The following is a 24,243-nucleotide window of genomic DNA, read 5'->3' on the forward strand; positions in this document are numbered from 1 at the left end:
AGTAGTATTATTAGTATTAGTAGTTACTGTTTTTTAAGATTGTACCACGCGCTAAACCGGAAAAAGAAAAAAGGATATACTGTTGCTAGGATACAGCGAGGTAGCCAAACAGGACATTATTCAGCTTCACTGAAGTCTGTTTGGGCCAAAGTGAGGTTTCTACCAATGCTGTTACATGTTAAAAAGACAAACAAACAATCGATACCTTTTAATGACATAATCAGATCAGTCGCACCTCTGTTTTTCAGCTGTTTTTCAACGCCTTCAGTTTGCTCAATTTATAACTCGGCAAAAGAAATAAAACATGGAAACGAGAATAAAGGTAGGCTCCATACATTTAGCTTGTTTTATCTAGATTAGCAGCTGGGTTCATTTTACCGTCTGCTCGTTTAACATCCTTTGTTTTTTTAATCATAATTAAAATATAAAGATTTATATTTGACACTATATACAACCATTCTTATTGCCTTGTAATGCATTGCATATTAAGCAAGCATTGTTTTGTTCTGTAGGAACCACAGACCCTGAAAGCTAAAGTGATGTTATGGTGAGAGCTGTTTTTACAATCTCGATCACTTGGACCGTTTGCTGCTTTATTTATCACTAAATATAATGTCTGAACCTGAACCCTGGGTGTTTTTTCAGGACAGATGTAAGCTACCATGACATGGAGGAAGTAGACAAAATGCAGTCCGTTCCTGATCTGGAGAGGTTTCTGCCCTTGTTTATGACCAGAAACACATCTATGTATTGATACAAAATCACACAGCACTGATCAATGACTGTTTCTTATGTTCTGTGGCAGTGCTTTGTGCAGTGTGTTTGGCATCGACCTCCCTGAACCCAGAAGAGGAGTTCTGCTGGAGATGTATGTGCAGACTGTGCTCTTCTGCAGACAGCACAGCTTCAAAAAAGAACAAACGTCTGCTCTCTTGTCCATCATCAAGTCCATTCATGAGGCTAACATACGTACGTAAAATCATATTATTGTCATCTAGGTTAGTAGTTTGAAATGGAACTGGTTTTCAACATTGACTGTGTTACCTCTGCAGCTGACACAGTTCGTGCTAACTACATACTAATAGTAACTATGACAACCAATTCAATATTTAGATGCTATGGTAAAATACAGCATGCTGATGGGTAAATATTACAGGTTGATTTGTTAAAATAATTCATTTAAATGTTCCTTAACTTTATGCAAAATGTGTTTGAAACTAATTTCTTACAGAAACTCCACTTAACAACATAGAGCAGTGTTTCAAATACTGCAAGGAGCTACTTCTCTGTCACTCAGTCAGGGTCTGTAAAACAATCTTTTTTTACTCACAATATTGTTTTCACACCTGTACATTTTCAGTAATGTAATGTTTGTCCGTGTCTGCCCCCTACAGAGACCTCCCTTTAGTATCAACCTCTTCAGCTCTGAGGAGGTGAGCTGCATCTTACAGTACATACACAACAGCTATATGAGACACTACAAACTCTACAAATATATTTTCACTCCACAGGTAAGAAACCGGAAATTAGTTATTCTGCACAAATAGTTTCAAGCTAGTTCTGCTAGGATTCATATTTCATTTTAGTAAAGTTAAAATACAATATTGAGAGAATAATGAGCTTTTTAGTATTAATTTTCACAGGTAAAACTTGATTTGTCTTTGACTTACTCTGGGATCCCAGACCAGGATAAACATACTGTGGAGGATTCTTCTGCTCCAGGTAATAATTACAGCGTATCAGCAGTTGTAGAAGCACAAATGTGTTTGGTAGCATGAAAAAGGTTTAAAATGTTTTCAACTTTAAGGACGCAACTAGGACTGAACAAAAGCAATTTAAAATTTTAAGAACGAGGCTGAGCGACGAAAATATAGAATGTGGAAGAGTAAGAAAAGACAAAACAGTAAATTATACATTTCCTGATTTAAAAATATTTGACATCCTTGTAATGTAAATGCATCAAATTTACGAACTTCTCGTTGTTTTTGAAAATCCATAAACATAAAAATAACTTCAATCTCCTCGCTCTTAACAAACGTCTTCAATTTTACGTTGTGTTACATGGAAAATCAGAATATTCTTGATATTCTAGACGACCTTGGAAAAGATTTAATAACACTTTTAAGTACTTTTCCTGCAACCAAAATGTGATGGACAAAGAAGCAGAAGCAAAGACAGACAGCGGCCCTCAAACACAAGAAGCATCCATTGCAGAGTCAGAGGGAGACATGCTCGGTAAGATCATAAAAAAAGACTGCAGAAATAAATGTTTAAGTCAAGTGCACTCTAACTGGTGTATTGTATCTGCTTAATTTCCTCACTTTCAGGTTCAAACTCAGAACTGAAGGCGCTGATAGAGAAAGAGGTCAAAGAGCAGATGATGCATGTGTCCGGACAACTAGATCAGCGAATGAAAGAAATGGCAGGTCAACACAACCGAGCCCTAGAATCTCCACAGCTCAACCACAAGGCCAAAAAATAATGGATTCCAAATAAGCACTCACACAAAATGAGTAAATTCTGACTCAAACATTTGTTTTATTGTTAATACAACTTGTTTTCTTTTTTTCATATACAGTACAATTTATACCTACATTTGTATAATTACTGTACATTTCTCACACTTTCAGGAAAAGTGCCATTTATTAAACTGGGGAATGAACTGAGTTGGGAATTGTGTTTGTTAGTTTTAATAGGAAATACAGTAACAGACGGTCATCACAGTTAGTGTAAGTAGGTTTCCTATTAAGGAATGTCTGCATGCATGACAGCTACAGGATTCTCTACCAAAACACTCCAAAACACTGTATACATGCCATGTAACACTGAAATATCTGTAAATCTGAGCCCTGTTACAATATGTGTAAATAATTATATATTAAATAATGATTCACAGTGCTTTAATGTTCACTTCAGCCAAACAGTGCCTAGAAACACATCCTCTACTCAGTTATAACTGACTTACAGATCTAAAATCCTAAATGTATAAAACATACCTTTCTGTAACATCTTTATTCAAACGATTGTGCAACGTGTTTTCTGCAAACTGACACTGCGAACATGATGACCTGACAAGAGGAGTTTCAAACCCACAAACTTGGATGAAAGCACAGATAATGCATGCTTATCTTTAGCTTGCAGGACCACAGTGCATATTAAGGCATACAAACATCCAGGTCCCTGAATTCCCCATCTTAAAATTAAACACAGTAATGCGACAAGACAAACGCTGACATGACAGCGCATGCGAATGTTTAAATTAAAATCAATGTGGTTAGGAATGAGGTTAACCTTTTATGCTTCAAAGTCCTCCAGGCCAAGCAGCATGATCTTAGCTGTGTTCTGAAAGAGGGCGGCTCGGTTCTGCTGTTCCCCTTTCTTCACCCAATGCCCATAGATGCGGAAGGCGCAACCGTCAATGAGTTTGCGGACACCACGAAGGGAGTACGGGTCTCTGGCCAGTACCTCGCGTGTGAGCGGCCGAGCCCTGCGGTAACGGCTGTACATCCTGATACAGGCCAGCACGCTGACGATCAACACCTGAGGAGGCATGAAAGAAAAACAGATGAGAAGGGAGACTTTTTTTTCTTTTTGTTTAAGGTTTAAAATTTTAAAATCAGCTGCTATAAAAAAAAAAGGCCAAGTCAACACAGTGACCTACCCTAAAGGTCTTTCTAGGACTGAAGAGACGCACATTCTCCTTCTGGTACAGTCTGAAGAAGGGATGCGCTAAGGCTTGCTCAGCAGTGAGACGGACAGTCGGGTCCACCACCAGCAGCCTGGAAATCTGAGCAGCACAAACAAATAGCTTTATGGTTTAACCTCATGATTTTGTCACATACTCTGTTTTCTGCTGAAGGACCGTTGTATCTTACTTTATAAACTGAAATTAAACATCAAACATTAAGGTTTATCAGTCTTACCAGGTCTTTCACAGTGTCAGACCTGTCGTCCCACTCTGGGGAGCTGAACTGATAGCGACCCTCCATGATCATCCTCAGCATCAGCATCTGTTTGCGATGCCAGAATGGTGGCGAGCCAGCCAGTAAGGTGAAAAGGATCACTCCACACGCCCAGCTTTCCAACGCATGCATCAAAACAAGCGAGCAAAAATTAGGAACAAAATTCAGGACAAAACCTAGGATGACGTTTTGGGTATATACACTGATATAAATGTTACTTTAAATAAATGTTGTTGACAAAATGGAAGACTTACAGATCAACCTCTTTGCCATAGCCTAGGTGCATTTCATCCATTGAACATTTCAGTATTTCCGGGGCCAAATAACCAGGTGTGCCACAAAGCTCTAATTAGAACAAAAGAGAAAACAGATCATTTGAACCTGTGTCTATACAAATGATCTTTAATATTGACCTTCAGTCATCATGTTATACTAATGTACCTCTAAGTTTCTCTCCAGGCTGTAGCTGCACTGAAAATCCAAAATCGGATAGTTTGATGTGTCCCTGATCATCCAGGAGAATATTCTCAGGTTTCAAGTCCCGGTGGATGATGTTGAGGGAGTGGAGGTACTGCACGGCCTCCAGCAGAGCTCGCACCATGCTCCTGTAGAGCAACGGGTTTTACAAAAGGCATCATCATTTCCAGGCAGCCATTGGCTTCATTTATTTCCTGAACCATGAGATGTAACTTTCATGTCAACTTTTGTCTGAAAAGAAACTTCAGTTTGAAAAACACATTCACTGCACCATAAAAAAATCTGGGTATATTTTGGAAAATGCTCTGCAGAAATGTAAATAATAAATGATTTGGCGGCGGACACACAGTTATAAAGCTTTAATAAGGCCTAACTTTGTTCTGCTACAAGAGTGTGACTCTGGCCAAAAATGCTGCCACATTGAATTAGCTGATGGGGCGTGTTGATGCTGAAGCTCACCTGGTTTCCTTCTCACTCAGAGTCACTTTTTCTGTGAGGTAGTCAAACAGCTCTCCTCGCCTCATGCTGTAAAATGACAACAAGAGAGTGATACCAGTCTACAACATTCACATTTTACGGCGGGACCACAAAGACCACTGCATTGTATTTGTTGTAATACTCACAGGTCAAACACCAAAAATATGAAGGTTGTGGACTCATAGGAATCAATCAGAGTAACTAAAGGAAAAAAAACATAACACGGTTTTAGTACTTTTGAATCCCCAAGAAGAGAACATTAAAGTGTCCAAAAGAGCAGAAGTCCAACATACTGATTGAGGAGTGTTCCTTCACCATGTTGAGGACTTGGATCTCCTTCAGGGTCGAGGTTTTCACCTCCTCCAGCTGCTGAGCGGTCATCTTCTCCGCTGTGATCTCAATAATCTTCACTGCCAGCTCCTGACCCGTGTGTCTGTGCACACACCTGCGCACCACACTGCTCACACCCCTGAGACAGCATTCACACACATTACAGCATGGGTTTTTATTTCATCATCCCAACAGACAACTGGGATCCCATTTCAGGTTATTTTGCTGGACTCACCTGCCAATCACCTCTTTGGGGTCATATTTCTGGTAAAACTCCTTGGCCCCCACCCAGTCTGGTAGTTCATCTCCAACAACTATGTCTTTGGTCATGGTGACAGCATATGAATCTATAACAACAACAACAAATTGTCAGTCACATGTCTCACTCTGTCACAGTGCTGCATGATCTGTAGCAGGAACTACTGATCTAACTCCTGACTAGGAAGTGTTTGTATTGCTTTAAATGAATCCTAGTTAGCGGGACATCGTTGGGATCTGCTCGCTACATACACACACATTACCTCCCTACTGTTATTTGGTCCATTATGACAGTGAGCAAGCGGAGTCTTTCATTTGGCCTTGCAGCAGCAGCAGGTTCACTGACCGTAAGTTACTAACGAGGAAGCTACTCACCGTGTATGCTATCAAACGACAACGAGGGGAAGGGAGACGGCGGAATTAAGGAATCAGTAAAATAATGCCATCTCACCTCCAGAAACCTATCGTGAAGCCATAAGTGTGTTCAATTCAGCAGCGACAATAGCAAAGAGTTAGCCAGAACCTGAGCTCTGTTTACAGTCTACTCACATTCCTCGAAACTGCCTGTAGTCTGTCATTACACAGTGTGGCAGTACTGCCCCCGTGAGGCCGGAGTGGGGATTGCAGCACGGTTCATTTAATAATAATAATAATAATAATAATAATGATAATAATAATAATAATATAGTATTTTTAGGGTTTAGTAGCTACATTTTAGGGCAAGATACCCAAATAATGTAACACAACTGATGTTTATTATTTATAATTTCTTATTCTCTCTGTGGATGTGCAGTGCTGTATAAATATGAGGAATATAATAATAATACTTTGATTTGGGAAAGGTAGAAGCACTAATAAAAAAGACATTTGGCCCCCAAAGGTGGGATGGAGACAGCAAAGGGGTAGAACATATGTTACAGGAAGAAATAGAAGAGAGGAGGTAGTTATATCTAGATTAAGATCTGATATCACTGGTTTGAATAAGACATTATTGTTATCGGGTAAGATAAATTCACAAGTATGTGTGCATTGTAATATAAGTGAAAATGTTGAACATGTAATGCACTGAAGAGAGGGTAAGTTTATAACAAAGGGTGAGAGAGGCTGGGTGAGGATGTTAGGGACAAATGAGAGAAGGTTTGGGAAGTACCGAGAGAGCTTATACGTTTCTTAATAAACACACAATTGTTTAGTAGAATACAGTTCTTGTTTATTTGTTTATTTATTATGTTCAAAGACTTAAACCCGGTTCCACATCCTCCGGTACGGTAGGTGGCGGTATGCACCTGTAAATTGAGATTGCAGTCCGCCAAAAGAAAATACAAAGAAGAAGAAGAAGTGACTTGTCGTAATTTCCTGCAGCACTGAGTTACCTTTTCAATCGCTCCTTGTGAAGGTTTGTAACGTTGATATTTGACACACAAGGGTTTATATATGTGTGTGCATTCAGAGTTTCTTTACAGATTGTCTTCTGCGTGTTTGGACGGTCAGTGAATAAACCCAGCAGACTTTATATCGCCGTACAAAGAGCGCCGTGTAGCTTTAACAGCTCTCGCAGAATTAACGTTAGCGTTAGCATAGCTAGCGTTAGCAAGTTCGCTAATGTTCGTTAATCTTGGCCAAAAAAAAAGGCAAATTAAAAAATGTCGGCAGCTTCTCGGGCTGTGGCTTATACAATATCAGTCCGCTTAACCGTCCCTGAACACACGTTTCCATATAAACAGCACACGTTCAGTATTTTAAACTAGTTAAAATCAGTGGCCCTGCGCTGGTACTGGAAGACAAAGCTAGTTGACATCAAATGAATGAGTTCTCCATTTGCAAACGAATCTGTAGCTCCCTAAAGCTGTACCGATGCAAAGGTTTCATGTCATGTTTTGTCTCTTGCAGGGGAAGACACGATGTCAGGTGCTGGGGGAGGAAAACGTCCCTCAGGTGGGGACAGCCCCCCTGGACCACCTGAGAAGAAAAGCAAAAAAGAGGAGAAGACCACCACCACTCTCATTGAGCCCATACGCATAGCTGGAGTCTCCTCCACGGTCAGTCATTTGGTGTTTACTCTCACTATTTGTAATCTTTTTTTTTTTTTTCCCCCACTTCCATCACGATGAATTTGTACCCTAATGTGACACTGCACATCATCTCAGCAACATTCAGAATCCCTGTTGTTCCTCACCTCGGCGTCTGTATTTGCTCTGTGCAGGAGGAAATGGACATGAAGGTCCTCCAGTTTAAGAATAAGAAGCTGTGTGAGCGCTTGGAGCAGAGACAGGCGATGGAGGATGAGTTACGAGAGAAAATTGAGAAGTTGGAGAAGAGGCAAGCCACTGATGACACCACCCTGCTGATTGTCAACCGCTACTGGTCGCAGGTACTTCTGCACATTTGATTACATTGTTTTAAACTAATTATAACCCTGTTTGAGCTGAAACTGGGTTCATAAAAGGTATGTACCATGTTAACACAGGTTTAGGGGTGTCTTGGTGGCTGGCGCACCATATACTAAGGCTGAGTCTGCAACAGCCTCGGTTTGATTCTGATCCCTGCTCTTTGCTGCACGTCAACCCCCCTGTCCTGTTACTCTTCATCTGTAAACAGTAACAAAGGCTAAAAGCTTTAACGATAAAAGATGACCTATTACATTGTAATAATACTCAAAAGATTTTACAAATTCTGATGTTTGTTGCACAAAACATTTACCCATGGTAATGCTTTTTCCAGAGGATTAACACTTCTTTTAAATCTTGTGTTTTTGATTTGCAGTTGGAAGAGTGTGTGCACGTTCTACGCAAACGTATTGAGCCAGAAGCTCCGGTGACGTCTACCCCTGCTCCACCCTCATGCCCGCTCCCTGATCCCACACCAATGGAGGAAGATGGTGTTAATCTAACCTCACCGACATCTGCCGTGCCTCCACCTCCACTCCCAGAGGCCCAGAATGAGGGGGAGCAGGCAGAGCAGCATCAGCAGGAGGAGCGTCCGGACGAGCGCCAGGAGGAGCAGCAGCCCCCTCCTCCTGCTGGCTCAGAAGAGTTGTTATCGCCCACAGAGCCGCCACAGGACTCAACAACAGGTAGGCAGGGTTTTTCTGACCAAGCGGCTCCATCACTGACTGTATTTATGGATTGTTATAATTTGACCATATAATCTGTAATGTGACTTTATTTTATATTAATAGTTGAACAAAGGTGGTTACATGGGTATGACACCACATTAGGTTACTTTTAAGTCAGTCCCCCTTCTGTATCTAACTTAAAACCCCTTCTTTCTATTATGTTGCTACTGTTGTTTACACATGTTGCTATTTTTTTTATTGCTTAATAAGGATAGATGGAAATCAAACAGCATGTATGTGCCACAAAATACCAAGAAAACATCTGATAGAATCATAGTTTGGTTACGGTGATGGATGTGTATTCTCTCAAAGTGAAAACACCTGCTGAAAATGAAGGAAAAGGCAGAGGGTCAAGTCAACTTTTATTTATATAGCCCAGTATCACAAAACACAATCAGTCTCAAGGGGCTTTGAGGCTGAAACAATATTACTGAATCTAAAAATATCTTAAAAGACAAGCGACAAAAAATGTTGGAGGTGTGAAGAAGACTTCCCTTTTATGCTTTGGTACACTCTTCTGGCAAAAAGCATGAAGCCTTTAAGGCTGTTAAGTAATGCTAACCTCCCTCTGTCTGTATTTGCCTCATTCATTGCTTCATGTTTTAAATATCAGAGAACTTGCAAAATGCTAAACCGTCAGTCAATGGCTGGAACTCAAACATATCTTAAGTTTTAATGAGCACACACACAGTTTCCATTTTTCTATGTAAAGATTGAAAGTTATCTCCTACATAACCACCTCCTATTATGTTTAGATGCATCGCCGCCCCCTCCTCCCCTGAGTGACAATGCCAAGGGTTTCCTGACTACATTGGAGCACAGCAGCGAGGAGGAGCTCACCCTGCACCTCCAAGACCGCATGCAGTTCAGCAAGGAAGCCATCGCCTGCTTGGTCTGTGTCTTTGACAGGCTGCACAGCCGCATCGACAGCATGTGCAAGCAGGTCCAGGCTGCAGGTAACTGTGGAGACATTCACACGTGCTGCACATTTTATATCCTACGTTAAAACTAATTACCTGCTACTAATTGGGTTTTATGTGTCATTATCGAGTTGTTGGTCTACATAAATGTGAATATGGTATTTTGACACTCGTAAGCTCCACTCTAATTTTGCACGACTACCTTTGTCTTCATTGGCAGCATATGAAGACGATAGCCAGTCTGAAATCATCAACATGAACCACACTCTGCAGGAGGAGAACAGCCGACTGCGAGACCTGGCCACTCTGCTGCAGGGCCGACACCACAAGATGTCCATGGAGGTACAGGGTCCTTGGCATTGTCAGCGGGTGTCACTGTAAAATGATTAATATTTGTGCTTGTGTGTGGGCAAGCAAGCGTGTATCACAAATAGTATGTGAATGAGAAAATCGTAAAACCGTCAGTGTAGTCATTATCTTTGCTGTGTGTACTTAACTCATGACACAGCTGTTGTGGTGCCTTTGTTCTTATTGCAGTACAATGAGTTAGTGGACAAGGTGACCAGCTCTGAGACCAAGGTGTCTGAGATGGAGACGACAGTGGAGGACCTGCAGTGGGACATTGAGAAACTCCGCAATAGAGAACAAAAGCTCAACAAACATCTGGCAGAGGCCATGGAGCAGGTACATTTGTATGAAATTGTCTATGTGCAACTTTTGTGTCTGTGCCTCTTTCTTGAGGGTGTGTGTGTGTGTGTGTGTGTGTATGTGTGTGTGTCTGTGCGTGTGCTTTTATTTTGTCCATAAGGTGTATGCTCATGCTGTTATTTCTCATATAAATTATTTGACCAGCTGTTCTTAGTGATGCACATCTCGCTGTCCATGTGTGCATTGATGAAGTGGTGTTACTTGCATCAGCTATCTGAACATGAGCATTATCTGATGGATGTCGTAGGATGTGTGCTGTGTGCTTTTATGTTGTTTTTCTGTCACGTTTGTTCCTTTTTTGATCTATGTTCTGCATTTGCTGTCTACAGCTAAAGTCTGGATACAGCAGCACCGGCAGTTCAGGTGGACTACCTGGAGGCCAGATTACACTGAACATTCAGAAGGTGAACAGGAAATAATTGTAATTTATTTTGTGTGATATATGTCTATATCTTTGCATGTAACTCAAGGTTATACCATGCACATTTGTCCTATCTATAAGATGTTTGTTTTTGTCCTAGTTTGAGAGTCTCAATGCAGAGTTGGAGCACAACCAGGAGTTGGCCAATAGCCGAATGGCAGAGTTGGAGAAACTGCAGGTGGAGCTCCAGGAGGCTGTGAGGGAGAGCGAGAAGCTCAAGGTAAATATATGATCTCTGGTTGTTCCATTAGAAGCACTGGTACATATGATTATCAAGAACCCATTTCATATTCTGGAGACGAGTTGTTTTTAAATCTTTGGCTTCACTGTCATCTCCTGATTTTTCAGATGGACTTGCGTAATATTCCAGAAGAGGTTGTGAAGGAGACTCTAGAGTACAAATGTCTTCAGTCCCAGTTCTCCCTGCTGTACAATGAGTCTCTCGGGGTGAAAACCCAGCTGGATGAGGCACGAGCCCTCTTGCTCACTGCCAAGAATGCCCACCTACGCCAGATTGAGCACATGGAGGTAAATTTACAAAGTGGATGTAAGATGAGAAAAGTTAATCCCTTTCTTTTGTCCTAGCAACATAAACCTGTACTTGTGTTATTACCTCTGCTTGGCAATATAGTCAACAATGTGTGACTGTCTCCAACTGTTCAGAGTGATGAGCTGTCCCTTCAGAAAAAGCTGCGGACTGAGGTCATCCAGCTGGAGGACACGCTGGCTCAGGTTCGAAAAGAGTATGAGATGCTGCGCATCGAGTTTGAGCAGAACCTGGCAGCCAACGAGCAAGCAGGTACCTTTTGAAACACACCATCACATCTACCAAGAAGTCTTTGAAGAGGAAAAGGAAATAATGCCATAGTGTGGGGAATTAGTATATACTGTATTTGTAAATTTACGCTTGCCTGTAGATATGTATTAGTTATTAGATCAGTGCAAACTCATTGTAAATTACAGTAACTGGAAGATATAAATTTAACGATATATTGCGAATTCAAACTGGTGAGATGAAAAATGAATCATGATACTCTTATTACTGACTTTGCTTGTTTGATGCCCTACATTACTCACGTCAGTAGCTGTAGAAGTGCGAAGATATGTTTATAAAAATCCTATTTTTAATCACAGGTGTGTCAGCTTTCTAGCTTACCTGATTCAGAAAATGAAAATGATAACAGACAAGACATGGCAAGAGTCATTTGGCCCATTTTTTGGAGTTATATTTTCAGTTTCACTTTTACAAAGGAAAGTAAATATGCAGTGTTTACTGTATATGCAGTATTTGTTTTGCTTCCTCAGAAATGAAAAGGGATTATTTTAATTGGATAAAGAAAATGTATTTAATTTAATGTAGATTTTTCTAAGAAATAAAAAATAAAAAGTTTTTCAGTCATTTTGTTAAGTAAATTGTGAAGAAATGTGAATTGTTCCGAATCATGAGTTGATTGTTTGTTACATTTACTTTTTACCTGATTTTTATCATTTATTAGCACAGATTGTAGAGTTGTCATTTATGTCATGATGTCACTCCTGTGCACCATGCAATTGAGCTCATCATTTACAGCACAGATAACGTTGAATGACTCAAAACCAAACCACACGTTGATGGTGCTCTGAGTGTCTGTCTCTTATCCTTTGTCTTCACTCTCTTAGGACCAATCAACAGAGAGATGCGACACTTAATCAGCAGTCTTCAGAACCACAACCTACAGTTGAAAGGTGACGTGCAGCGCTATAAGAGGAAGTTGCGGGAAACACAGATGGAGATCAACAAGGTAGATGGCGGGATTCATGGCCAAAATGTTTCTGCCTTTTGTTCAGTGAGATTCAGAGGGTTGTTCTAAGCAAAACCAAAACATGTATTGTGATACATTTCTTATAACCAGTGTCACTTTATTTATCAGTAAAATATAGTAATTCTTAAAAATGTTTTGCTTTATTGACAGTTGCGTTGTCCAAGTGGCGACACAGGGGTGCTGATTCTGGAGGAGACGACGAGTGACAGCATAGACGTAAAGAAAGAGGAGGATGAGGACCAGGAGGAGGAGGAGGAGAGGAGAAAAGAACTGGAGAGACAGCGGGCCCGGGAGAGAGAGAGGGAGAGGGAGGCTGAGCGAGAACGAGAGAGGGAGCGTGAGAGAGAGAGGCAGCGCAGCGATGAGCTGAAGAGGAAGGACTCGGACACACTGAAGATGCTCCGAGTAGAACTCAAGTACATCCCCCTTTATTTATAATAACAAAATGGTTGGCCTTAATCATCCATTTGTGGTAAAATACAAGCACTCGGCTAATTGCACTGGTGGGATTTGCTAATGTTAATATACACTCTTTTTCTTCTTTAACCCAACAGAAAAGCCCAGGAGTCCCAAAAAGAGATGAAGCTGCTGTTGGACATGTATAAATCGGCTCCAAAGGAGCAGAGGGATAAAGTGCAGCTCATGGCAGCTGAACGTAAATCTAAAGCTGAGGTTTGTTCTTTGGTGTGTTGTCCTTTCATCATACTTTTGCACATTTCCTTTTTTGCATGTAACAAAAATCTCTTTGTTAGCTGCTAATAGCAAATAAATAATTAAATTCAATGCCTATCCCCGTACCTTGAACCGCCCAGGTGGATGAGTTGAGGATGCGAGTGCGAGAGCTGGAGGAGAGGGAGAGGAAGGAAAGCAAGAAGCTGGCCGATGAAGATGCCCTCAGGAAGATCCGAGTGGCAGAAGAGACCATTGAGCATCTGCAGAAGAAGCTCGCTGCCACTAAGCAGGTATGTGTGTGTTTTGTTCCCTCAAACATATGAAAGTGGTAGACACGCCACTTTTATGTTTAGTTATGTCTAGTACACTCATGCTTTTAACAGTGCGAAAAAAAGACCCTCTCCATATATTTTTCGTTCTTTTTTGTTTTGTCTATTGTACAGCAGTGTGTAGCAGCAGGAAGATATTTGTTGTCAGCATTTACCCATCCAAGGGGATTTTAAATGCAGCCTGAACACGTATGCATAATTTTTACAATTGGTCATAGCAGCAAATTGACATTATACAAGAAGACACAGTTGAAAGAGTTTCATACTAGCAAGAAATGAGACATGAAGACATGAATCATTAGCCCTATTTGGAGAAATGTCAAATTTAAACTTTTGGGACAGCACCAGATATGAATATCAGCAAGCCAGCTGTAGAGTGAAACTAGTGCAGTGAGTGTCACATTTGCTTATGAAAGATTGTCTCCTAATCTTAGACAACAAAAGAGGAACTGAAATCTGATGCTGTGGCCTCCAATTTAAGTCTGATCAGCTGGTTCATTTACTGCAAAATGTGTTATTGCTTTTATTTCTGATAACTGGCTCGAATGTAAATTATAAATATATGATCTCTTGGCACCCGAAAGCTGTAAGCATGGCAGCTGTGTTGTTAAAAAGAGTGAAAAAGAAAACTGCTTACCCTGAAGCCACTCTGGATTGTCCAAACATCTGTTAAACTACTTTTCTTAACTTTTTTTAATACAAGAAGCAAACATAATCGTATTATAGTTCTAAGAGTGTCTGTAAGTTAGTTTTTCTTCATTTTCTGAAAACATAATCTCTTGAAGCTCTGCCATTATTTATTTAAATGTGTAAATTATTAAGAATTGCTGGCGCTCTAGAAGGAAAAGGGCTAAAAATTCAGATACTCTTGTTTTGCACTAAATCGTGTCAATATCTTTGTAGTCTTGGTAAGATAAACAACATAAATGTTTTTTAGTCATTCTGAGAGGCAACTTTTATTATCTGGCATAAATTATTTGCACTGCTGTCTAAATCTGCTACATGAGAAGGAGGGAGGTGCTATGAAACGATCATGTTGACATTTAGGAGAAAAAATATAAATGCAAAAATGAAGAAAAAAAAATCTTTTTGGGTGGGGCAAATCTTTTGGTTGAGCCACCCTGATAAATTCCAAGTATGTAAAGCACTGTCACATCTGAGCTCACTTACTTGGCTTTGCTGTCTTGTAAATGTTGAGACCCCCTTCTGGAATTTCAGTACGTCAGAAAACTGAGGGAATAAGAGAGCAAGCTGTCAAGAGATGGAAGATATAAAAACCATTAACTGACTTGGGTCAAAAGTTGGCTAAGTAATTCTAAAACTTGCGTTGCGTAGATAGTGGATCCACCCACATTAAATAATGTAAGCATGTCACAATAAGATTCATTCAGCTGTTGACCTTAGTGCTATATTAAATATAATCAGTCTTTTCAGTTTGTATGAATCCTATTATCTTTACCCAATGCACCTAAGGAGTATTTACTCTTTGAATATATGAACTCCAGTGCAAAGCAAATAACTGCACTAAAACCACCTAAACAATGCAGGTTTCCTCTTCATTAGCACTGAGACTGTTATTAAGTCAAATTAAATTAAATAAAGGAAATTACACCAAAGTGTTACGGAGTGTTTTAAGTTGTTTAACTGTTGTTCCATACCATTTTATAAGCATTAAACAGACAGATGTTGTGATCTGAAAGCCTACAGCTCCTCATGCGTGGGAGGTCTAGCAGAACATAATTAACAGTAGGTAAAACAGTCTGGACTGATGCTAATTAATTCGGTTCTTTTACTTTTGCCGTCTTAAGTGGTAAGAAGTTAAAGTACAACTAAACTGTTTTGGACTCAGATGTGTTTGATTTGTTCCCCTCAGTTCCTGGCTGCCAGAATTTAACTGTGCTTGGTGACAGATTGCCAAAACTATCCAATAAACAAGCTACTTGTGAGTTCATATGACTTTTGTTTATAGGCCCCAGTTGGCTTGTAAGTGGGCAACGTGAACCAAAATGAAGCAAACGCAGCAAAGTAAAATTTGTAGCTATGTTTGTAGCACAGAAAACAAACCAGGTGTGATTGTACCTCGAGATGCTTAGTCATAAATAGGCCAATGAAGGTGTAATGTAATTAATCACATTAGGGAATATGCTGACGGCACACTCAAATTTAACAACTTTGCACATCTGCGATCTAAGAGATACCAGACATTGAACTGTATTAGTATTTCTTATTGAATCTGTAAAAAAACAAAACATTTTTATTTCACACACATGGATTAGTTTTACTTTTTTAGAACATATTTTAGATAGAAGCGTGGCACTTTTGAGGGGAATATGACTTGGAATTAACACTTCTCTGCTTTGCACACCCCCAGTGCATGCTTTATATGAACAACTAAAAATGGTGAGGAAGTTAGTTCTGAGTCCAGAAGCAATATTCTTGTTTTTGATCCCTGACACCTGTGTCTCTTGAGGAGGAGGAAGCCCTGCTGAGTGAGATGGATGTAACCGGCCAGGCCTTCGAGGACATGCAGGAGCAGAACAGCCGACTGCTGCAGCAGTTACGGGAGAAGGATGATGCCAATTTCAAGCTGATGAGTGAGCGAATCAAATCCAACCAGATCTACAAGCTGCTGAAAGAGGAGAAGGAAGAGTTGGCTGACCAAGTTCTTACATTCAAAACCCAGGTGATGTGTAAATTCTTCGCCTGGAAAATGCAGCATTGATTATTTTCCTTGTATCAGGGCACTGATGTTTTAACTGTCACTCTCCAGGTGGATGCCCAGCTGCTGGTTGTGCAGAAGCTAGAAGAAAAAGAGGGCGTCCTCCAGAGCACACTTGCCGCTCTGGAAAAAGAGCTGTCTGTCCGGACACAAGCACTAGAGCTCAACAAGAGAAAGGTGAGAAGAGAGATCAACTCATATTATCAGCTGTTGCACTTAAGATTGTTGTCGTATGTTCCTAAATATAAGCAGCATCTTAAGAGGATCTGAACAACAGCATGTGCTGAAAGTGATACTTGTACACTTCATCATTTCAGTGTTCAGGTGCTTGGGAAAAAGTTCTGACATCCAAAATTTGTGGGGTTGTTTACTACAAAACATTGCATTAATGAGCTACATTGTTAGCAAATTAAACCCACCATCTGTCCTGATTCTCACACTCGCAGTTTTTGCGAGTAGTCAAGTGCCTGTTTGTGACTTAAATCTGGTAATTGCTATCATTGCCCAAGTACCTGTTAAGACTGCATTTGTGCACTGGGAAACTGCTAGTGAGGTCATCTTGTTGCTTATGTAAATATGTTTCTTGAAATAGGAATGACCATGAATAATACAATTAAAACACACAAAAGTGGTCGCTTACTTTAACTGAAACCAGTGGATGTCTGGAAGCCATGAAAGGAGATCTAAAAACATGGTATGTTGTGGAAAATGGTCGTCAGAGATGGAAAATAGACAGTCTGCAGTAAATAGCATAAAACGTGAAACCAGTAGTGTCATTGTTTAAGTTTGTACTCGATCAAATCTTTAAAGTTAAAGCACAAAGAACAGACTCAGAATGTTTTATCCAAGCTTACTACTACCACCACCACATTACAGCTCAGGAATCTCATCATTAGGTTGTTTTTTTTATTGAGTGTGTCCGGTTCCTTCCCTGCTGCAGGCGGTGGAGGCTGCCCAGCTGGCAGAGGACCTGAAGGTGCAGCTGGAGCACACACAGGCCAAGCTTAAGGAGATCCAGGTCTCTGTGGCTGAGAACCGCACAGCCCGGGAGAGGGAGAGCAGCAACCTGAAACGAGCACAGGTATGTTGTATTTCAGTCTTGGGAAAATCACCCCATACTCTTTCCAGATTCAAGTTCTGATTGGAAGATTGCAATGAGGAGTCTGTCTCACACAACCCTTTCCCTTAATCCCTTTCTAGGAGGATCTGTCCAGGCTGAGACGGAAGCTGGAGAAACAGAAGAAGGTGGAGGTGTACTCTGATGCTGACGAGATCCTGCAGGAGGAGATCAACCAGTACAAGGTGAGAAAATGTTGTTGTGCAGAGAAATTTATGAATTTAATCAACGTCTGTTAGTAGCAAGGGAGTTATAAAAACACCAGCAGCTTTCTGGCAGACTCTGCAGCAGACTGTGAAAAAGTAATATGTCGTAATGTAAAATACTACACCTTTTGTAATTTCCTTGATTGGCTGGCAGTGGCAGTTTTTCATTCATGAGTATGGGCCAGAAAGTGAGCTCAAACCTGAAATTATTATAGTCGCTTTGTGCTTTGGGGATTTCAAGAATCTTACTTGTTACACCCTCAAGTGTTAGCTATGGTACCATACAATGGATAGAGGTAATAACAATGTTGGCAAGGCAGCATTTGGCTCAAATACAATGTGTTTATCTGTCTCCAGGCCAAGCTGCGCTGCCCCTGCTGCAACACACGAGACAAGGAGACGGTGCTCACCAAGTGTTTCCACGTATTCTGCTACGAATGTCTGAAGATGCGTTACGACACCCGACAGAGGAAGTGCCCCAAGTGCAACTGTGCCTTCGGCGCCAACGACTTTCACCGCATCTACATCACCTAATTCACAGAGGGGCAGAGGAGTGAAAAGAGAAAACAGTAGACAGAACCAAAGGAGGGAAAAGAATAGAGAAAAGACAAAGGAACTGAAGATTTATTCAAAGAGGCAGACATTTTGGGGGATATCAGCTGAGTGCGTCTCCCCATTTTAATCTCTTTGGAAAGACTTGTTTTACATCATCATTGCCAGTTGGTGATTTAATTTGGTGACCAAACAGATAGTGACACATCTGACTGAGTGTTGTGCTGTAGTTAATAAACGCAGTTGTTTGTGCACAAAGTGATATTCTTACATGTTGAGCTGCTCTGCACTGTTTTCCTGTCTTTGCCGTTCTTGCCATGTTAAACAACCTCTTTTAACAAACTGGGCCCACTTTTAAATGTTTTTTTTTTTTTTTTAATGTATTGAAGAACTTGGAAGTGCAGTGGTACATGCTTGATCTCCCTGAGGCGTTTCTTTGAATTGTTTTGTCCTGCTGGAAATCCTGTAAAATCAGTGAAGCTGAAATTTAAACTTCAAAATTAAAAGAAGCCATCCTTTACAAACTGGAGGATTGCATCTGTAAAGCTAAATATGTTTCTAATATATAAAATGCAACAGTCAGAATTGTCTAAACTTCCTTGGTTAGGCTATAGTATTAGCAATGCCTGAGAAGAATCAGCTAGTTTGGCACCCAGTCAGCACATACAGGAGTGTTTGGATCACCTTGGGCAAGGTCCTCTGTGTGTGTTCATCCTGTTGCCATGGTTCCTATTGGAGAGTTTGACACAACATCTGCAGCTTATAGTGCCTCATTACTGATGAAATCACTGCAGTGGAAAGTCAGCTCATATGGGTGTCCTTAGTGGGCTCTGCAGCTCCAGGTCCTCTTAGACTGCTTTCCTAAAGGTTAGCCGTGACAGTCGAGTACAAAAACATCTGTTTAACAACATGCTTCTAGTCTAATTGAGCCAATGAAACTCCTTTTCCTCTGTTCTGATGATGTGAACTATTTACTGGGAGGTTGGTTAGCGTCTGTTTGACGTTAGCTCTTGTGGGAAAGGCAGTTCGCACCATGTAGCACACACATAAAAAAAGTTCCAGGCTGCAGAGAAAAAGTGAATATGTGAAAAAAGAAAAAAAAAGTTTATCATGCATTTGGGAACAGTTAAGTTAGACTTTTGGCCCAAAAAGAAGAGTAATTGGTAATAATACATGGGCAGAGGTTGTTTACGCATATGAATGTGCATAACCTGTATAAATGAGTAGCAGTGCCAAGTGATCGTTTGTGTGCCACACAGCACAGATGTTGTCGTAGTAACCGATGGTCTTCATTAATATATGAGACAATGCTGTGACATGGGGCCAGCGTGATAGCACTCCGAGGCGTGCGTCCACTGGCTTTGTTATTGCATATTTGTGCTGCAGCAGCAGGCTACACCCAACCCCAGACATTAATAACAGCACCCAGCGTCAGGGACACACTCACTATTCAAATGTCAGTTTACCAAAAAGCAAAAGAGCATCACAGCTGTTTTGTATCTGCTGAGGGGCACTCGAGTGGACAAAGATAAAGCTTATCTGACTTTTAACTTTGAGCTAACTTTTCCTCAGCCTTTAAAAGGCAGATTCTTCTCGTGAATGTCATCTGTTTTTGCCTCAGTTGCTGTTCCTCTTTTTTTTTTTTTCTGTGTATGGGACCCACTCTCATGCCAGAGAGTTGTGTTTTTTGGCAGAAAGGACGGAATGACGTCGACAGGCGTGGTAATAACAATGAGAACACTATTAAGTCCAGACTACACAGACTCTCTGGTGAAAAAAGGGAAGAAAAAAAAATTGTGAAGGAAAAACCTGCAGGGTGTGGCCCATGAAATATGAAAAAATACATGTATCGAAACTACCTGAGGTGGTTTTAATTGAAACTTTCACTTGAACTAAAGCAAATGAAACCACATTACTATGGTAGAGGAGTTTCCTGTGAGTCGGGGAGTGCGCACAAGAGAATCCGAGCAGTACAGTACATAGGAAATGACTCATAGGAGTTGAACTGTTAGCGTGGGTGTGTGCGCTATTAAAACAAGGCGCAGACTCCTCCGGGTGACTCACTCTGATGCTCGCTTTTCCATGCTGAAACCCAGCACGGATTGTTAATCAGATGAACTTTCGGGAATTGTGTAGCCGACAGCGAGCAGCTTTTTACCCGCAGACGACATGGCTTCAAACGCTCTCTGCGCGCTGTGCGGACTTATTATAGCGGCTGTGACCAATTTCTATGGTGTCAGCGCACAGAAAAGTAAGTGAAATAAGATTTTTTTCCCTAACAAAATTCATTTTTTATGTAAAATTCTCCTTTTTTTATTGTTTGCTCTGTCTTTTATTTTTTTTAAATTTTATTCAAGTCTGATTTTGGGGTATCATTGTCTCACCCCTGTGAACATGGATTACAATTCTGGTGGTCTGGTCTCCCTATAATGGAGTCAGATAGTGGGTCTGCTTACAAAGCCGCTTCCTTTACCAGCTGCATTTCTCACCGGTTCCGCATTCCGATCGCCTTATTTCACCCCGTCCATCCGTGCCCCTGGGTGAGAAGGACAGGCTGCATGGAAAGTGTGAAGTGTCTGTGTCCGTTTTCTGCACAAGGATACATTTTTACTGTCTCATAGGGAGGGAAAAAAGGAGAGTTTTTCTGACTTTGTTTCCATAGCCGTCTGAAGTTTGGATTTAATCCCAGTGGAGAGCACCAGACTCGGATTGCACTGGGAACATTAAATCTTGAATAATTACATGGGTTAAGGACCATTTCCTCAGGCATTCAAGTTACCAAACGCATTTTAACACACTAAACTCAAAACATGCTCGATCTAGATTCTGTCCCGTGTGAAACCATCTCTACATCTGGACATCAGCTGCTGATCCACCCACCCCTTCCCATTTATGACAAATCACAGCACCCCCACACCCAAAAACACCCTTTGTCGGGCTAGGTGCTGAGATTTCTTAAGGTATTCTGGTCAGGAACACAAGAAATGGCTTTAAACTTCCCAGATTTTAGCTGCTGAACTATAAGACATCTCTGTGACAGTTGATAACTGATGCTTAAAGTTTCCTTAAAGTTAAACTCAAGCTCAAAAACATGGTTGGAATATTGTTAATAACCACTTCTTCTCACATGTGGTTTGGGTTTGGAGGGAGGTCAGCCAGCAGTCAAGGTTCATTTTTCCTTCCACTGACCTTTTGAACCCAGCTGGACTTGCTTGCATGATGTAGGGCTGAAATCATCATGAGAAATGCTTACAAGAACTGTGACACATTTTTACAGTGACCACAGCAATAAAATGAGTCAGTCAAGCTCTGTAGGCGGGCTGGCTCTGGAGGACGGAGAGTCCTTTGGGGCCAGAGCATGTGGCTCTAACATAACCAGAGAGTCAGAGGTCAGAATGCCTCAAACATGAGTTTTTGAGCAGGTGCTTTTTGGCTGCAGCTGGTTTAATAACCTGTGTAATGTGACCAGCTAAAGACCCATACATACACATTTGTGACATAGGCTCTCAGGCTCAATGAAATTTCACTCTGGGTCAAAGGTTCAGCTCTTTCTGGATGTGTTTTGGTTATGAGCGATAAGAGAAATCAGGTGAATTGAATTCGAATTTACTCAATGAGTCAATTAAAGGGGTGCTCCAGCAATTTAGTATTACACTCCCATAAAGTTTAGGAACTTACAAAAGATTTTAATCATGGGTTAAACTCTAGAAACACTGGATCTTATATTTCTCATAATGTAACTTAATTGCATCTTTCATCAGACCCTCCTTGCCTCCTAAATACCCACTTCTTTCAAAGTCCATGCCTCCGGTGTGTAACACAGTCTTTCTGTTGAGTCTTAAGCTCAAGACAGCGATAACCCAGATGACATCACTATGACATCATCAGGCTTACTCAGACGTTCGGTCCAGTCAGGACTAGTTTTTTTTACTTCTCGGTTAAGTTTCTGCTTTTCTGTCTTAGTAAACTGAAACTCATTCGTTTGTCAGATAGAACAAGCACATAGACAGGTCTTTAGGACATTTTCGCTATTTTTTAATAACAGATAGAACAAACAGCGAATTAATACATAACTGAAAAGTCGCCAGTGGTAGAAACATTTAAGTACATTTACTCAAGCACTTGGCTTCAGTACAATTTTGAGGCACTTGTTCATGTTTATACTTCTACCCCATCAGGGGTAAATCTTCTATATTTATGTGACAGCTACAACTATTACTTGTCTTTTTGGTTAAGTTATATGCTTTATAATCATATAATACAATATACAACACATTTTTAAAGGTTTAACCAGTGGTTCAACATGTTTTTGGATGGTGACTGCTTACTAAAAAGCAGTGTGTTGGGGATCGTTGTCAGACGTAACAGTGGGCTTTAAGACATGTCTATGATTTATTAGCAGTTCCACCATTTCCCATGAAACATTTCCTCCATAGACTTCTCCAATGGTTTCATTTAAACTATTTAAGGCTTAAAGAGGTAAAATGTCTAATAATTCACAAAGTTTCCAAATTTGTGTATAACTTATTTCCTACCTCATTAATCATCTTACGGCCCTCCATATTTATCTTGTGACCCATTAGAGGGGGCCAACCCCCAGGTTGGAAACCAGTGGACTATATTACTGCTCTGTAAAATTAACTCCACCTCAACCAGCTTCAACAGTAAAAGGCTACATATGCACTGATGCATCAGTATTAATCCGATAATTGCTGCTCACAAACCTTAAGAACATTTAGCTGTTAATATTTCTGTACAAGGTTTGAATGCAGGACTTTTACTTGTGTCCATCACTATGTTATTGCACTTCAGGAATCACACTTGACACCATAATATAGATAACATGTATATAGCTTTATTATGTGCAGCACTATGTTCTTTTCACTGAACAAAGATTGATCATCATCAATTTGTTTCTCAGATATCTGATTTGCAGTGATTTCCTTGTTTAATTTAATATATATTTCATACCTGTAACCCTGTTATGTCTCCTATGGTTTCACACATCTTTTTAACTTGACTTTGTGATGCTAAGTTAGCTCGATTTCACAATATTCTTTACTTGTTGTTGTTACTGAAGCGGCCGCAGTTTCCTTCAAACATTCATGAAATTACTTTTGGTTTACGTCAAACTCGCTTCTGATAGTTTTGGTATTGCTCTCAGTGATGATTAAAGCAACCAGTCTGAACAGGAGACTTACCACTAATGATGACTCAATTTAGGCTGTTTCCTTGTTATAATGGACCAGTGTCAATGCAAATATGTGTGACACAGAGGAGGAAGAAAGATTATTTTCATGTTATCGATCAAATATCTGTTTCCTTGTTACACTTACTGTAGCTGTGTCATGTCTGGTATTGTTTCTTTTATCCTATTATGTTGTAATATTGTTTTGTATTGGTGTTTTTTCAGCTTTTAGCTCACAAATGTACAACTTCATGCATATGTGTCTCTTAACCAAAGTACCTGCAGAGAAAACCACACACTACACAACACAACACTTTCTATCTGTGTTAACTGTGTCACATCTTCAGGCTAATTCCTTCCTTATCTTTTGGGAAGTGCACAGCTTTAATTGTTCATCTGTCTGGCCACCATAAAAAGAGATAAATCTTTCCATTGTGTCCACAGAGGTAGACATTTTCTCTCTGAGCTCAAACCGCCATCGACTTCTTTCTCACAGACACATTCGTTCATTCTCTGGAAGTCACACACGTACACAGAAGCAAAACAATTCAGCGGAAGGGCACTTGTGTGAACACACATCCTGCTCTTCACACACTGCCTGCCCGTTCACGCAGCAGAGGTTACTGAGTAATTCTCTCTCACGCAATTAAGTTGCATCAGCAGCCTGACCCAAAGGAATTTCCCAGTGTCATTTTATGAGAAGAAGAAAGCCGCAGAGTTCTGCAGGTGTTCTGTTCAAACTACATCTTTTTCTGTATTAGCTGATTCCTGCAAATTTCCTTCTGCACGTCACCTGGTTATAGTTTATTTTATTTTGTTCCAGAGTTAAAGGTGCAGTGTGTAACATTTAGGAGGATGTATTTGCAGAAAAGGAATATGATATTCATTGGTATGTTTTCATTTGTGTATAATCACCTGAATATAGGAACCGTTGTGTTTTCATTACTTTACAATGAACAATGAATCAATTGTATCTACAGACACTGCGGG

General features: G+C 40.5%; 4 protein-coding genes across 8 annotated transcripts in view; 3 read left to right on the forward strand and 1 right to left on the reverse strand.

Moving 5' to 3' along the window:
- Nucleotides 1–539: 539 nt before the first annotated feature.
- Nucleotides 540–2,660, forward strand: ccdc189 (coiled-coil domain containing 189). Its single transcript, XM_035669834.1, has 8 exons — nt 540–547; nt 646–711; nt 806–969; nt 1,232–1,302; nt 1,395–1,511; nt 1,644–1,722; nt 2,161–2,235; nt 2,328–2,660. The coding sequence occupies exons 1-8, from the start codon at nt 540–542 to the stop codon at nt 2,480–2,482; spliced, it is 735 nt and encodes a 244-aa protein (XP_035525727.1). The 3' UTR covers nt 2,483–2,660.
- A 634-nt stretch (nt 2,661–3,294) lies between these two features.
- Nucleotides 3,295–6,069, reverse strand: phkg2 (phosphorylase kinase, gamma 2 (testis)). 2 transcript variants are annotated; one of them, XM_035667373.1, is made up of 10 exons: nt 5,956–6,069; nt 5,482–5,593; nt 5,210–5,385; nt 5,063–5,117; nt 4,899–4,964; nt 4,404–4,567; nt 4,217–4,307; nt 3,924–4,077; nt 3,662–3,787; nt 3,295–3,540 (listed from the first exon to the last, which is right to left on the reverse strand). In XM_035667373.1, the coding sequence occupies exons 2-10, from the start codon at nt 5,574–5,576 to the stop codon at nt 3,295–3,297; spliced, it is 1,173 nt and encodes a 390-aa protein (XP_035523266.1). In that variant the 5' UTR covers nt 5,577–5,593; nt 5,956–6,069. The 2 variants fall into 2 exon arrangements, with proteins under 2 accessions (XP_035523266.1, XP_035523275.1); XM_035667382.1 differs by lacking the exon at nt 5,956–6,069 and adding an exon at nt 5,880–5,909.
- rnf40 (ring finger protein 40) lies at nt 5,733–18,407 on the forward strand. Of its 4 annotated transcripts, none has more exons than XM_035667334.1 (20): nt 5,733–5,851; nt 7,395–7,543; nt 7,708–7,875; nt 8,268–8,577; nt 9,375–9,575; nt 9,760–9,881; nt 10,077–10,223; nt 10,577–10,651; nt 10,769–10,888; nt 11,017–11,196; nt 11,332–11,467; nt 12,328–12,449; nt 12,621–12,886; nt 13,025–13,154; nt 13,283–13,432; nt 15,942–16,154; nt 16,242–16,367; nt 17,131–17,271; nt 17,391–17,492; nt 17,871–18,407. In XM_035667334.1, the coding sequence occupies exons 2-20, from the start codon at nt 7,406–7,408 to the stop codon at nt 18,045–18,047; spliced, it is 3,024 nt and encodes a 1,007-aa protein (XP_035523227.1). In that variant the 5' UTR covers nt 5,733–5,851; nt 7,395–7,405; the 3' UTR covers nt 18,048–18,407. The 4 variants fall into 4 exon arrangements, with proteins under 4 accessions (XP_035523227.1, XP_035523221.1, XP_035523236.1 ...); XM_035667328.1 differs by lacking the exon at nt 5,733–5,851 and adding an exon at nt 6,814–6,900; XM_035667343.1 differs by lacking the exon at nt 5,733–5,851 and adding an exon at nt 6,814–6,900 and having other exon boundaries at nt 15,945–16,154.
- Nucleotides 18,408–20,040: 1,633 nt separating this feature from the next.
- LOC118332217 (tumor necrosis factor receptor superfamily member 12A) overlaps nt 20,041–24,243 on the forward strand; it is a 7,892-nt gene continuing 3,689 nt past the window's right edge. Inside the window, exon 1 of the mRNA XM_035667393.1 lies at nt 20,041–20,316. Within this exon, the coding sequence (XP_035523286.1) occupies nt 20,235–20,316 (82 nt within the window). The 5' untranslated portion in view covers nt 20,041–20,234. The remainder of the gene's footprint in view (nt 20,317–24,243) is intronic.

This window comes from Morone saxatilis, unplaced genomic scaffold (genome assembly GCF_004916995.1).
Source record: "Morone saxatilis isolate NCDOM2014 unplaced genomic scaffold, NCSU_SB_2.0 Contig1, whole genome shotgun sequence".
NCBI classification, from domain to species: domain Eukaryota; kingdom Metazoa; phylum Chordata; class Actinopteri; family Moronidae; genus Morone; species Morone saxatilis.

Coding starts and splice junctions, on each gene's coding strand:
- ccdc189 (XM_035669834.1), top strand. Junction 970..1,231: donor CATTCATGAGGCTAACATAC/GTACGTAAAATC, acceptor AATTTCTTACAG/AAACTCCACTTAACAACATA. Junction 1,723..2,160: donor GGAGGATTCTTCTGCTCCAG/GTAATAATTACA, acceptor TGATGGACAAAG/AAGCAGAAGCAAAGACAGAC.
- phkg2 (XM_035667373.1), bottom strand. CDS start 5,576: ATGACCAAAGACATAGTTGTTGGAGATGAACTACCAGACTGGGTGGGG. Junction 4,078..4,216: donor TATGGCAAAGAGGTTGATCT/GTAAGTCTTCCA, acceptor TGCGTTGGAAAG/CTGGGCGTGTGGAGTGATCC. Junction 3,788..3,923: donor CTGACACTGTGAAAGACCTG/GTAAGACTGATA, acceptor TGTGCTGCTCAG/ATTTCCAGGCTGCTGGTGGT.
- rnf40 (XM_035667334.1), top strand. CDS start 7,406: ATGTCAGGTGCTGGGGGAGGAAAACGTCCCTCAGGTGGGGACAGCCCC. Junction 7,544..7,707: donor TAGCTGGAGTCTCCTCCACG/GTCAGTCATTTG, acceptor TGCTCTGTGCAG/GAGGAAATGGACATGAAGGT. Junction 13,433..15,941: donor AGCTCGCTGCCACTAAGCAG/GTATGTGTGTGT, acceptor GTGTCTCTTGAG/GAGGAGGAAGCCCTGCTGAG.